The following is a 13,123-nucleotide window of genomic DNA, read 5'->3' as shown; positions in this document are numbered from 1 at the left end:
ACCTTGTTAGTGGGCGAGCCTCACGCGCATCCTAGTCCAATCCTCTTATCTCCAGTCTATCGTCAATCCGATAAAGCCCAAAGCTAATCTGACGGAGCTGTCCGTCAACGGTGGAGGGCGCCGGTGGTTCAACTGAGGTTCAAGTTTGCTTATCAGTGCAGAGATGAATGACGGGTAGGTCATGCAGCCGTTGCCCCTGATATGCGGGGGTGGGTGCGTATGATTCATGCACTGGAGATGTGGTCTACTTCTGGGCAAGACGCAAGTCGACGGGACTACCGAGATAATTACAGCATCTCAAATCAGGCTTCGACTAGAGTCTAAATTCCCAGTTACATAAACCCTGATCAAACACCCTGTTTAGCTGGTAGCCAAGGGCTTATTTCCTATAAACATGGACGATAACCCGTGACGGGTGGAACAGATGGAATTTTGAGATCTATCATGATGGGTAAGATTCCCTTCTAGGGCATGCTCAATAGTACTACATATACACTGATGTGTGATCTCACACAATGATCCTCTGCCTCGGCGGTCACCATCCTTGGATATCATGTGGTCCAGCACCGAGAAGCAGCATGCATCATACAATGACGCAGCGACTTGGCCAGCGATCCACGGGATCGAACCAGGTCCATCACACGAAAGTGACCAAACCATCGAGTAAACCTCACACTGTTAGGAACAGTGCTCGTACTCTCCGCCCATCGACTGTTGAGAGTCAGATCATGACGGACGCCTGTGAGCCTCGGTTAGCCTTAGGTGTCAACAGCTGAATTTCGGGGGTCGAAAATTGGCATGAGACAGCAGCCAAGTTGTATGATAACTGACAAGCTTTCTCGACATGTTGCTCATTGACGGAGACATGAATTTTCTGTCAGTGACCATCGTCCCATGTGACGATAGACTTGGTCTATCTGCGTCGGGATGACGCCGGCTGTGGTGGCCAAGCAGTCTGATCCCGACGATAAGGTTGTTAGTTTTCGTCCAGTCCGCCACCAGCTTTTGGACTGCAGTACACTGGTCGTACACAGTACATACTATGTACTACATAGTAGTGTACTCGTGTTCTCGATCTTGAAGGTAGTAGTGAGTAGTGAGTACAGCCCCCTCGGATAAGTCTGTGTACTAATTAGGTATCTCCATCTCGACTGTGTTGATCGCTCCTGTGACGCACGGCAAGGACTGTGCGAACTTTGCCAAGCTTTACGTTCTCATCTCCGTAAGTATATTATGCATAAGTGTCCAGCGATCCGCTATTACATGTGACAAGAGCAGTATCTCGATCAGCCTTACGGTTGTTGTATGACGGAAGCCAGAAGGGCAGCGCCGTCATCCCTTTCGGTGTCGGAGCCTTAAGCTTTGTGGATTATCACACACGGACTGACATGCCTTTGCCTTGCCCCCCGCCCTGCCGATCAGCTCGTGTTTCGCCGAGCAAGATATGGTGCCGAACTGACTTAGTCAGGACAAGACCTATGGAGGTACGGGAGGTCCCTTGGGTGTCCACCTATGATCGCCTTGTGGATTGATTCTCTGCAAGTCTACAGAGGACAGTGGAATGTGGATCATGAGATATGCAGCCATTAAGTCCAAAGAGATGGAAGCATTGCAGTCGCACCTTGTGGACTGGACTGTAAACTGAGTCCGTCAGTCCACTATGGAGTGTGGAGTCCCGGCTAGATGTGTACTCTATCTGTACAGTAGTTGCAAGTGCAGTAAGTACTAAGTACCCCATACTCTAGGGTCCAATACAAAAGGTACATCCTGCGGGTTGAAGCTCCTTGAGGGGCGACCAATGACCGAGGACGGAAGGGGAATAGTTCTAGACTGCAAAGAATGTTAAATTCGTCGAGGGATCACGTGCCTCAACGAACGGGCGGGTGGTTCTGCCACTTGACGGGAGCCAATTCCGCTTCAGGCACGGACGGCAAAGGGACCGAATAAGGCAGAGGTACCACTACTACTGACTCCTGAGTCACTGACTGCAGGTTGCGGACTGCGGCGGAAGCAGTATGTAAGTAAGAGCAGGTAATAATGTGTGTCAGACCAGCAGTAAGACCAAGTCAGACAAGGCAGGAGAAGTACCGTGCTTTCTATGGATTCCCAGCTTGTTAGCCTGGACTGTAAGCCGAGGGATGATCGTGCGACGTGTAGTACTACAGTCCCAATTTCAGTCAATCACATACATACTTCACATTATTGGAGTACCGGGTCTCATTTTCACTGATGACTCCTAGTAGATGTGGATGTCAAAACCCGAGGCCCTCTTCAAGGCCATCTTGAAACATAACCGCATCACGAGAGATACTGCAAGAGTGCAACTGCCGGGGATCGTAATACTGTCACTGTCGGGCGGTCCACCTCTCGCCTCGTCCACTGGGCGAGTCCTCTGCGGCCATCCGATGTGAAGTCGGAGTGGCATGTTACGTCTTTTGCGCATTTTTCAATTTCGCCACAACCAGTTTCCCATCGAGGCCTTCCCTTCTCAGCTTAGTGCCCCCGGAGCGGCCCCGTTTTCCTCCGGACTGCGCCAATGACCGCCGCCTGACTGGCGGAGGGGGACCCCACTTCGCCTCAGGCCACAAAGCGTTGGGGCGGACCCAACGTCCATATCAAGTGTATGTCACGGCCAGAGCAAGGGAGATTGCCACTGGCAGAGAAAAGCCCAGAGCAGATCGAGCAAGGCCGATGCTTAAAGGATGGACGGACAACGATCGTCCGTCATGGGGGTCGGAAGGAATTCTCTGCCTGGTGAAATCTTTAATTGACCTCGGGATCTTGTGATTTCTTTCTCTCTTTTTCCCTCTCTGCCTGAGGAGACGCCCTTCTGATTCGCCTTGCGCCGAGCTTCCCCATACATCTTGTTGGCGATCAGAACCCTACCATCCCCAACGTTGGCCTGTGGTGGGCCCATTGTATAAAATAACAAGGCAGTCCCCGTCCTTCCAAGGGTCCTCCTCTTTTTCTGGCATCGACCAACCTTTCCCCCTTCCTCCACACTCTCTTTCTTGCACACACAGCACGACACGCACCATGTCGGCCAAGACTGAGTCTGCTCGCCCTCGGGCGACGGAGACCAAGAAGGTTCACATCGCTGATACTGCCATGACCCGCCAAAACTGGTACAAGCACGTCAATTGGTTGAATGTTTTCTTAATCATCGGTATTCCCGCCTACGGATGCATCCAATCTCTCTGGGTGCCCCTTCAGCTCAAGACCGCTGCCTGGGCCGTTATCTACTACTTCTTCACTGGTCTCGGTATCACCGCAGGTAAGCATTCAATCGATCATCATAGACTGGATGTGAATCCCTCCAACTAGAGAAACCTCCGAAACTGACTGATCATCGCGCAGGATACCACCGTCTTTGGGCTCACTGCTCATATTCTGCCACTCTGCCCCTTCGTATCTGGCTTGCTCTCGTTGGCGGTGGTGCCGTTGAAGGTTCCATCCGCTGGTGGGCTCGCGGTCACCGCGCCCACCACCGCTACACCGACACCGAGAAGGATCCTTACTCGGTCCGCAAGGGTTTCTGGTACTCCCACCTCGGCTGGATGGTCATGAAGCAGAACCCCAAGCGCATCGGCCGTACCGATATCTCCGATCTCAACGAAGACCCTGTCGTCATCTGGCAGCACCGCCACTACCTGAAGGTTGTCTTCGGCATGGGTCTCATCGTTCCCATGCTTGTTGCTGGTCTCGGCTGGGGTGATTGGTTCGGTGGATTCGTTTATGCCGGTATCCTGCGCATCTTCTTCGTCCAGCAGGCTACCTTCTGCGTCAACTCCCTGGCTCACTGGCTCGGTGACCAGCCCTTCGATGACCGTAACTCTCCTCGTGACCATGTCATCACCGCTCTCGTCACTCTCGGTGAGGGCTACCACAACTTCCACCACGAATTCCCCTCCGATTACCGCAATGCCATCGAGTGGCACCAGTACGACCCCACCAAGTGGACCATCTGGATGTGGAAGCAGCTGGGTCTCGCCTACGACCTGAAGCAGTTCCGTGCCAACGAGATTGAGAAGGGACGTGTCCAGCAGCTCCAGAAGAAGATCGACCAGAAGCGTGCTCGCCTCGACTGGGGTACTCCTCTTGACCAGCTCCCCGTTATGGAGTGGGATGAGTACGTTGAGCAGGCCAAGAACGGTCGTGGTCTAATCGCCATTGCAGGTGTAGTTCACGACGTCACCGACTTTATCAAGGACCACCCCGGTGGTAAGGCCATGATCAACTCTGGTATCGGCAAGGATGCCACCGCCATGTTCAACGGTGGTATCTACTACCATTCCAACGCCGCCCACAACCTGCTCTCCACCATGCGTGTCGGTGTCATCCGAGGCGGTTGTGAAGTCGAGATCTGGAAACGCAGCCACAAGGAAAACTCAGAATATGTTCGTGATGAGATGGGTCAGCGTGTCATTCGTGCTGGCCAGCAGGTGACCAAGATCCCTGAGCCTATTCCCACCGCGGATGCCGCTTAGTTGGCTTCTCTCCCACTGCACCATCTCTTTCTTCGTTTTGCTTAGACACAACATATACTGCATTCCTGTGGGTCATGGCGGCTGCGGCGTTTTCTGGGCGTTCCCACTAGTCTTCATCAAGGACTTGTCTTTTTTTTGTTCCCTTTCACTTGCTCGGTTCTAGAAAAGCGATGCTTTCTGACACAATACTTTACGAATAAGAAATGAACCTGTATCCATTTATTTGCTCAACCGTTGAATCCGAGTCTTGTAGAATTATGTACAGCAGTAACATGCTATCGTAGGTCCATCCTACATCGCTGCGGCAGCGATCAAAACACTCAACGTCATGCATGAATCTAGGCAACCCGTCATATCTGAGCTCAATTTGACTTGCTCACCTCGTTCGGCCGGCTGCGGGGGTGGATCTCTCGCAGCCATGTCAGTTTTGCTATCGTGTTCGTGTGCCGAGGTCGGCGTTGCTCAAGGGGGATTGATCATTAGAGGAGGACCCGGGGTAGTGCTGTGCGATCCATTGGTGCCTCAGGCGGCAATACCCTAAGCTCCGCCAGCACAGGTACTAGTCGCCCCGATTGTCGCATAGTGTACAGTTGCATCCTTGTGAGTCGTACTCTCGAATCACCTTTCTCCACCTGCATATCATACTATTTCCCAACCCCTCACACATCCTCCTCCACGGACCTCCTCTCCGCCCAGCATAGCGCTCACCGCTCACCTACATTTCTTCGTCCTCCTCTTCGCCATCCTCACCGTGGCGCCCCTCCTCCGTCTCCCCGCCCGCCTGTCTTCTGTGCTGGGTCATTTCCGCACTCCGACACCTGTCTACTACCGCTATTTGACGACTTCCAGCATGGCACCCTCTCACCTCCGAACGCCTCCTCAGGCTCCTCCGGTCTTCACTGCGACCCCTCAGTCGGTCGTGGCGGATGCAGAGCGTCTCATCAAGACCTCGCGGGCTGTCCAAGACAGGCTCGTGGCGGAGGTGAAGCCTGACGCAGCCACTTTTGCCAATGTTTTGAAACCCTTGTCCCGAGACCAGAATGAAATGGCTCTAGAGTCCCATATCATTGGCTTTTACCAGGCTGTGTCGACGGACCAGAAGCTTCGTGATGCGTCATCCAAGGCTGAGGAGTTGATGGATGAGTTCTTCATCGAGGCTGTGATGCGAGAAGACGTCTACCAGTTGGTGGATGCTGTGTTGAAGAAGAATGAGACTTTGGACCCCGAGTCTCGTCGCCTGCTGGAGAAGGAGCACAAGGATTTCATTCGCAACGGGCTGTCTCTGCCCGCGGGGGAGAAGCGTGATCGATTCAAGGAGATCAAGAAACGGCTGAGCACGCTCAGCATTGAGTTCCAGAAGAATCTGAACGAGGAGAATGGGGGTCTGTGGTTCACTCCGGAACAACTAGACGGTGTCCCCGAGGATGTTCTGTCTGGCCTGAAGAAGGGCGAGGGCGAAAACGCCGGCAAGCTCTGGTTGACCTTCAAGTATCCCGATCTGTTCCCTACCATGAAGTATGCCACCAATTCCGAGACTCGTCAGAAACTGATGATTGAGAACGAGAACAAGTGCAACCAAAATGTACCGCTGTTCCGTGAGGCCATCATCTTGCGTGACGAGGCTGCCCGCTTGCTGGGCTACCCCAACCACGCCGCCTTCCGCATTGAAGATAAGATGGCCAAGACCCCAGAAACCGTGAACAAGTTCTTGGGCGATCTGCGTTCGCGTCTTACTGCAGGCGGTAAGCGGGAGATTCAGACCCTGATGGAATTGAAGAAGTCTACCGATCCCAAGGCCGATGGTCGCTATTTCCTCTGGGATCACCGCTTCTACGATCGTCTGATGCTGGAGAAGGATTTCTCACTGGATCAGCAGCTGATCGCAGAGTATTTCCCATTGCAGACGACCATTCAGGGTATGCTAAAGATCTTCGAGGAGCTGTTTGGATTGGAGTTTGTTGAGATCGTGGGTGAAGACCGCGCCGCCGTGGCACCCACAGGCAAGGGTGACGATATCGTCTGGCATGAGGATGTGCAGGTGTTCAGCGTGTGGGACGACGAGGGTGAGGGCAGTGGGTTTGTCGGCTATCTTTACCTCGATTTGTTCCCTCGTGAGGGCAAGTATGGTCATGCCGCCAACTTTAACCTTCAGCCGGTAAGATGATCTTTCTTCCCATCCAATTGCTCTTCTTTATTGACGATTCGTCTCAACTCACTGCGTGTCTTTCCGTCCCCCAGGGTTTCATCGATGCCGAGGGCAAGCGCCGTTATCCCGCAACTGCACTGGTCTGCAACTTCACCAAGCCCACGCCCAAGAAGCCCTCTTTGCTCAAGCACGACGAAGTCGTCACTCTGTTCCACGAGCTGGGTCACGGTATCCACGATCTTGTGTCCAAGACCATCTACTCTCGCTTCCACGGTACCAACACCGTCCGGGACTTTGTTGAAGCTCCTAGTCAGATGCTGGAGAACTGGTGCTGGACGCCTTCCCAACTGCGCGCCCTCAGCCGCCACTACTCCACCTTGTCCCCGGAGTACCTTGCAGGCTGGCAAGAATCGCAGCAAGCCAAGAGTGGTGGCAAGACAGCTACTGCCCCTCCATCCGAGCGCATTCCAGACGAGGTCGTCAAGAGCCTGATCTCCACCAAACACGTCAACGACGCTCTGTTCAACCTGCGCCAGCTCCACTTTGGTATCTTCGACATGGCCGTCCACGAGCCCGCCAGCCACGAGGACATCAAAAGCCTTCCCATCTCTGCCACATACAACCGTCTCCGCCATGAGATCACCCAGATGGACGGCCCCGAAGCCCTCGGCGCCAGCGATGATTGGGGCCACGGCGAAGCCACTTTCGGTCACCTGATCGGCGGTTACGACGCCGGATACTATGGTTATCTGAGCTCGCAAGTCTACTCGACGGATATGTTCTACACCGTGTTCAAGGATGACCCCATGAACAAGGAACATGGCCGTCGTTATCGCCACACTGTTCTGGAGAAGGGCGGTAGCCAGGATGAGATGACCACTCTGACGGAGTTCCTGGGCCGAGAGCCGCGCACTGATGCATTCTACCAGGAATTGGGACTTGCGTGAAGCTGAGCTGGATTGACGTTTATCGCGATGCATACATGCCGCAGATTAGGAAGAACATTGAAGTACATCAAATTCAGACTTTCTACCAAGGGTTATACGTTGAGCAATCATACCTCTCTATTTAGCGCCTCGTTTTCTCGCGTAAAGTCCCAGAGATTCTTTCATTTTTGCCCGGATGTGCCACTGCTGCACACACTCAGTCCCATGACTGTACTTACCTACTACCTAAGTAGTCCCGAGGATCGCGCTCTCTGTCTCTCTCTCTCCCACCCACCTACCTACCTCCTACCTACCTACCTAACCTAGGAACCTTTGAGCCTGCACATCAAACCTCGTATCTTAAGTATCCGGTCCCTGATCAAGCCAACGAACCAACTTGAAACACGATGAAGCCGGAAGCGCAACCCAAATGCTGTAGTTCCCGCGGCAAAGTAGGACTTCCTCACCACCGTCCGCACTCCGCTCTGTATCCCAATTTACAAGACCGATCGAACCCAGCTATGTAAAGCCATGGTAGTGAAAAAAAAAAAAAAAAGGCAAGGGCGATTTTAAAAAAGGAACAGAAGGCAAGAAAGAAGAACATTGGCGAAACGAAGGAGGCAAGGGAGTGGGATGGGAAAAAACAGAAAAATATTACAAGCGACGGCTGTCGGATTCGAACCGACGCCCCCGAAGGGAATTGATAACCGAACAATTCGAGTCAATCGCCTTAGACCACTCGGCCAAACCGCCATTGATTGTTAAGTGGCGCAGATATTTGCATTATAATTTATATTTTGCACCTCAGCACTACTTTCTACCTTGAGTACCTCTTTTTTGATTATGCAGCAGTTCGTCCAGGACTATATCTAGCACGTGACTGGGCAGTGGGCACTGCAGTGAAACACGGGTGATCGATGGAGCCCTGCCTCCCTCTCGACCTGAGTAGGAAATCTCGCGTCGAGTTGGTGAATCGTATTACCTCAGGCCAGCTTGGTAGTTCATCATCAGAATGTTTGAGAGCCGTGCCTCAAACAACACTAAGATTATTGTGGCATCACGCGCAAAAAAGTGATTGATTTCAAGATCGCTAATGAAGCAACCCCCATACATTCGTCGCACAATTTCTGATCCTCCCTATTTCATAGTTCATGATCAATCAGATCAGCGGACTTAGTTACATAAGCAGTAGGCGGTTTGGCCGAGTGGTCTAAGGCGATTGACTCGAATTGTTCTGTTATCAATTCCCTTCGGGGGCGTCGGTTCGAATCCGACAGCCGTCGCTTGAACCTTTTTGTCCGCGCTTCATCCCTTCGGGATGAAGCTGTGTGTGGGTGAGGCTGAGGGCGAGCTGTTGCTAATTTGCATTACTTTTTGCTAGACTACTTTGGGGTCAAGTGTGTTGCAGTCTTGCCACAGCACGAGCATGGATATGGGTCAGCCTGTTCAATGTTTTTTTTTTCTCTTTTTGTTTTCCGTGGCTCCTCGACTTGGTGGGTAATCTCGGACCTGATCTGGGGAGGCATTTCTTACAAGAAGACTCTCGATGATCGTGTATGGATATTACTGACTGAGACACTGGGTCTTTGGTTCTTGATAAAGTTCCGAAAACGGAAGAACGGAGCTTCTTCTGAAAAATTAGACAATAGTGCTGGCCAATATCTCCAACACAGTAACACCTTGTCACCTAGAACTATTCAAACCCCAACACCAACGGCCACGGGTTCATCACGACCGATCAACCGTCCACTCGACCTCATGCTCGACCCGAATAAACATCGGCCCCAGAAACTCCTCCAAGTTCTCCCTTTCCCTCCGACACCGCTCCGACTCAGCCTGAGCCACGCACGAGGTCAGATGCACCTCGTCATCATTTGACCGAAAGCCCAACTCGGGCTTATCCTCGAGCGAATCGCTCGTCTGGCTCCGACTGCGACTGAAGCTCTTACTGCTGTTGTTGCTGATGCGTGTTCGGAACTGCTTCACTTGTTTGCTGTGTCGGACTCGATTGCGAAGATACAGCATGTGTTCTGCTTTCATGAAGGATCGCACCAGGGGCTGCAGGGCGGGTAGACATGCGCAGATTATGCCGAGACAGGGCTCGACTGTGGACCAGACGTAGACGTCGCTCATGTACCATGTTATGTCGACGGTGTTTTTGAGGTACGTCAGGTAGTGGAGTCGTACGATGCTGGCCACGCAGACACTATCGATCCGGGATGGAGGATTAGCGAGTCTAAGGCGTGCTTACTGCTTGATATGGGATAGGTAAGATTGGAGAAGGGAACGTACAATACGCCGATGAAAAAGACACCGGTAATCATCAGCTTCTGGGTGATACGCATCTTCAACTTCCAGACCACTGGAATCGGAATGAGCAGAATCAACAGATCGATGAGTACATTGGTGGCCGCATTTCCAATGTAATAGTCGTAAAAGTCATAGCGGAAATGTCCGCTGTGGAGATCATATGTGGAAGTCCAGAAATAAGAGACGGGAGCACAGCTGGTCAAAAGCGCAATCATACTGCCCAGGGTCCAGCAAACTGTCAAGAGAAGGCAGATCCAGATGGTGGTTCTCCGTCCGAAGATTCGCCGGTAGAAACTGAGAATGCAGAGCTTGATTAAGAAGAGTTCGAAGAGGTAGATGAAGAGGTATGAGAAGAGAATCTAGTAAATGAGGTGTTAGCGACGACCCTCAAGAATCGACTGAACCCCGATGATTGCATCTATGGGCTTCCTGATACCTTTTTCAATTTAACCATCACCCCAATTTCCAGCAACCAGACATGCTTGCCCAAGCCGTGATGTCCTGCGACCAGCGCAGAAGCGAGTAGAGCAAGCATGGGGACCTGGAGAGCCACATGTCAATTGATCGCTGGTAGACGGCAGACTGTTGAGTCCATCACTTATCGAAGAAGTGGGAGAGTCCAGTGGGACGGGAGAAAGAAGACATACCAAGCTCACCGCAGCCAGCCATTCATCCATAAATGGTCTTGCATTATGACTTCTGAACCGCACGATAAACCTGACAGCCACGCTGAGCACTGCAACCGCGGAGATTGCAACGACAATGGCATTATCCTTCCAGGTACGGTTATCTTCAAGATTTACAGATGCAGGCGGCGGACCCAGAACGGCGACAATAGGGGTACTCAATAAGTCGTCCATGGCACAAGAGAAGCCCAAAAGTAAGTTATGACAAGGTGGGGATATGAAGGCATAGAATAGCCGGGTCAGCGATGTCTTGCTGAAACACGGAGGGGCGTGCGATCGGTATTATAAAAGAAAAAGCATGGATGGGCTAGTTAGATCACCTAACATGTCCAATAGCCCTAACATCCTTGATACCTGAAGTGATGAACTGTATGATTGGGGCCGGAAAGGATGCAACCAATTTGTCAGAGACAGGCTTCGCGTGGCAGTCATGAATGATTGTCAAACTGGGCTTCAGTAGCAGAAATGTCCGGACGATCGCTTGGCCGCCCCCCCAGCGTGATGCATGACTTGGGCATTCAATGGTCGCAAATCGACCCCATGGATCGGCTCCCATGTCAAGGATTGACTGCAGTGAGCTTGGGGCCAAATGCGAGTGCTTAGACTGCACTAGCGATCTATTCTGAACGTTGCGTGAGTCGAGTGCCCGGTCGGTCTTTTTCTTGTACACATCATGAGAGAGATATAGTTGACTCGTTGAGTGATAATGAAGGTTGCCCGCAAAAGACCTAGATTTCCACGTCATGGTCTACTCCTTCAATCTGTTACATGGTGTAGTGCCATAAAATTTGGACAAGGTAAATGGCAAAGCGTTTAGTACCCCAGAAAGTGAGCCATCACTTTGTCAATCAAATTCAAAATCAACGGCTGAGCGGAAAGAGAAGGCTATTGTTTTGGCAACATGGATCGTAGTATGAATTCACGAGATCCCCGATGCGCAGCATGTAGGTCGACGTGGGAGGCACCAGGGCTCCCGGCCACCGACAAGATCATCTAGAATGCAAAGTCACAGGAGCGCAACCTGGGACTGAGCGAATCTCTGTGATCAACAGTTTGCGGAGTGGCAAAAAAAATGAGGTCCGTCGTCTTCCACCTGTTGTGGGGGCCACGATGATCAACTGTTTTTATTTTAAGTTGGCCCCATGTTACACTCGAAACGACCTTGACGGATTCCACGCGAGCTTTATTTGTGAATCTCACGCGATATCTCCTTGGAGACACAAACTGGTTGCTGATGCTTTATTATGCAGCATTGAGTTCTGTTTCATCTTTCACATTCACATCATCATCAAGACCATCGTGATTCATGATTCCCATGCACCCGACACACCTTGCCCGATAGGCCGCCACCCCAAGGAAACGGGTTGAATTCACTCCAGGTAGTGAGATGGTACTTTGTAGTTATTGCTTTTTATTTGAAATGAGAACTATTGACTTTAGCTCATCGAGAGTCATGCTGATTTATGCACAATTGTTTCATGTCAAATCGCTACATCACTTGATCTCGGTATCCGTCATGGTAAAATGTGATGCGTCTGATCACCGTTTCTCCACTCTGAACTGGAGATTCCTCGTGGGGAACTTCTTCGGGTTCTCAATTCATCGACGCCGGCCTTGGTCAATAGGCAAGACCACGGGGCCCACAGGGCACGTACAGACAATGCGTGAGCCTTGAGTTAATTGATGCAATAGATTGCACGATTCTCTCTTTTCTTTTTTCCTTCCGCGTCTTGCTATGTAGTATCATCGATGGATACCTCAAGGTAACCGGCATCCATGCAGGTGCCATGGGCGCGAGATCCTTCTCGAGATCAGTCCGCGGTCTGCGGGCGCAATAGGTGATATGAATGAATCCCGAGTCACCGTGCTCAGTGATCTGCTTAATGTTGATCGCAAGTATTTTTGACTTGCCGCCCCGTGAGGTACATCGCTGACATGTCTCATCCATCATGGATGTAGATTGCCTTTGCACATACTCCGTCTGGTACTATACGTAGTACGTACTATGTACTTCGTCCGACCATCTGGACCTGGGGTACGTTGATTCTTTGTCAACTGTTGTACTGAGTTGAGTGGACATGCTGACCTTGGGGGCCAATCTTTGGTTGCTACCTGCTACCTAAAGCCGTTGTGATTCCAATTCGATGGACGATCTCTCTGTATTACCTCGTTAACAGCTTCACACCTTCCCGTACTCTACAACCCTCTTAAGTGAAGAGGCGATTAGTGCAGACAAACGTGATGGAGAGCAAGGGCCTCGGAAACGGATTCAGAGTGGCATAATGACGAAAGAAAGGAGTATTCTTCTTTGATATGACCCTTTACGAGCTACTCTGGAGACCCAACTATACGCTCACAACATCGTAGTTAACAGATAAGCAACACAGTGACGCTATATCTTGGAGTTTTACAAAAATGAGTTCCGTTCCTGCCAGGAGTCAACATTCTATTCAAATCGATCTCGACCGATTGAGGTTGCAGACCAGCAAGCTCCCACCAATAGTATCTGGGAACCCTGTCGATGGACTGATGAGTAAAATCCCATGCAAGTATCCATGTGTGAACCGG

The 13,123-nt window shown here is 51.4% G+C and overlaps 3 protein-coding genes across 3 annotated transcripts; 2 read left to right on the top strand and 1 right to left on the bottom strand.

Annotated features, from left to right (window-relative positions):
- Positions 1-3,036: 3,036 nt before the first annotated feature.
- On the top strand, positions 3,037-4,487 carry N7539_009398 (stearoyl-CoA 9-desaturase sdeA; the record flags this gene model as incomplete). Its single annotated transcript, XM_056938993.1, has 2 exons — positions 3,037-3,274; positions 3,358-4,487. The coding sequence occupies 2 exons, from the start codon at positions 3,037-3,039 to the stop codon at positions 4,485-4,487; spliced, it is 1,368 nt and encodes a 455-aa protein (XP_056785715.1).
- An 850-nt stretch (positions 4,488-5,337) lies between these two features.
- N7539_009397 (M3 family metallopeptidase) lies at positions 5,338-7,580 on the top strand (the record flags this gene model as incomplete). The annotated part of the gene is made up of 2 exons (XM_056938992.1): positions 5,338-6,642; positions 6,726-7,580. 2 exons carry the CDS (start codon positions 5,338-5,340, stop codon positions 7,578-7,580), a joined length of 2,160 nt encoding a protein of 719 aa, XP_056785714.1.
- Positions 7,581-9,287: 1,707 nt separating this feature from the next.
- Positions 9,288-10,729, bottom strand: N7539_009396 (uncharacterized protein; the record flags this gene model as incomplete). The annotated part of the gene is made up of 4 exons (XM_056938991.1): positions 9,288-9,765; positions 9,852-10,228; positions 10,306-10,410; positions 10,517-10,729. The coding sequence occupies 4 exons, from the start codon at positions 10,727-10,729 to the stop codon at positions 9,288-9,290; spliced, it is 1,173 nt and encodes a 390-aa protein (XP_056785713.1).
- Positions 10,730-13,123: the final 2,394 nt, after the last annotated feature.

This window comes from Penicillium diatomitis (assembly GCF_028827545.1).
Source record: "Penicillium diatomitis strain IBT 30728 chromosome Unknown utg000017l_segment0_segment0, whole genome shotgun sequence".
In the NCBI taxonomy this organism is placed as follows: domain Eukaryota; kingdom Fungi; phylum Ascomycota; class Eurotiomycetes; order Eurotiales; family Aspergillaceae; genus Penicillium; species Penicillium diatomitis.
Note: the sequence above shows the minus strand (reverse complement) of the source record. Positions and strands in the feature narration are given on the sequence as shown.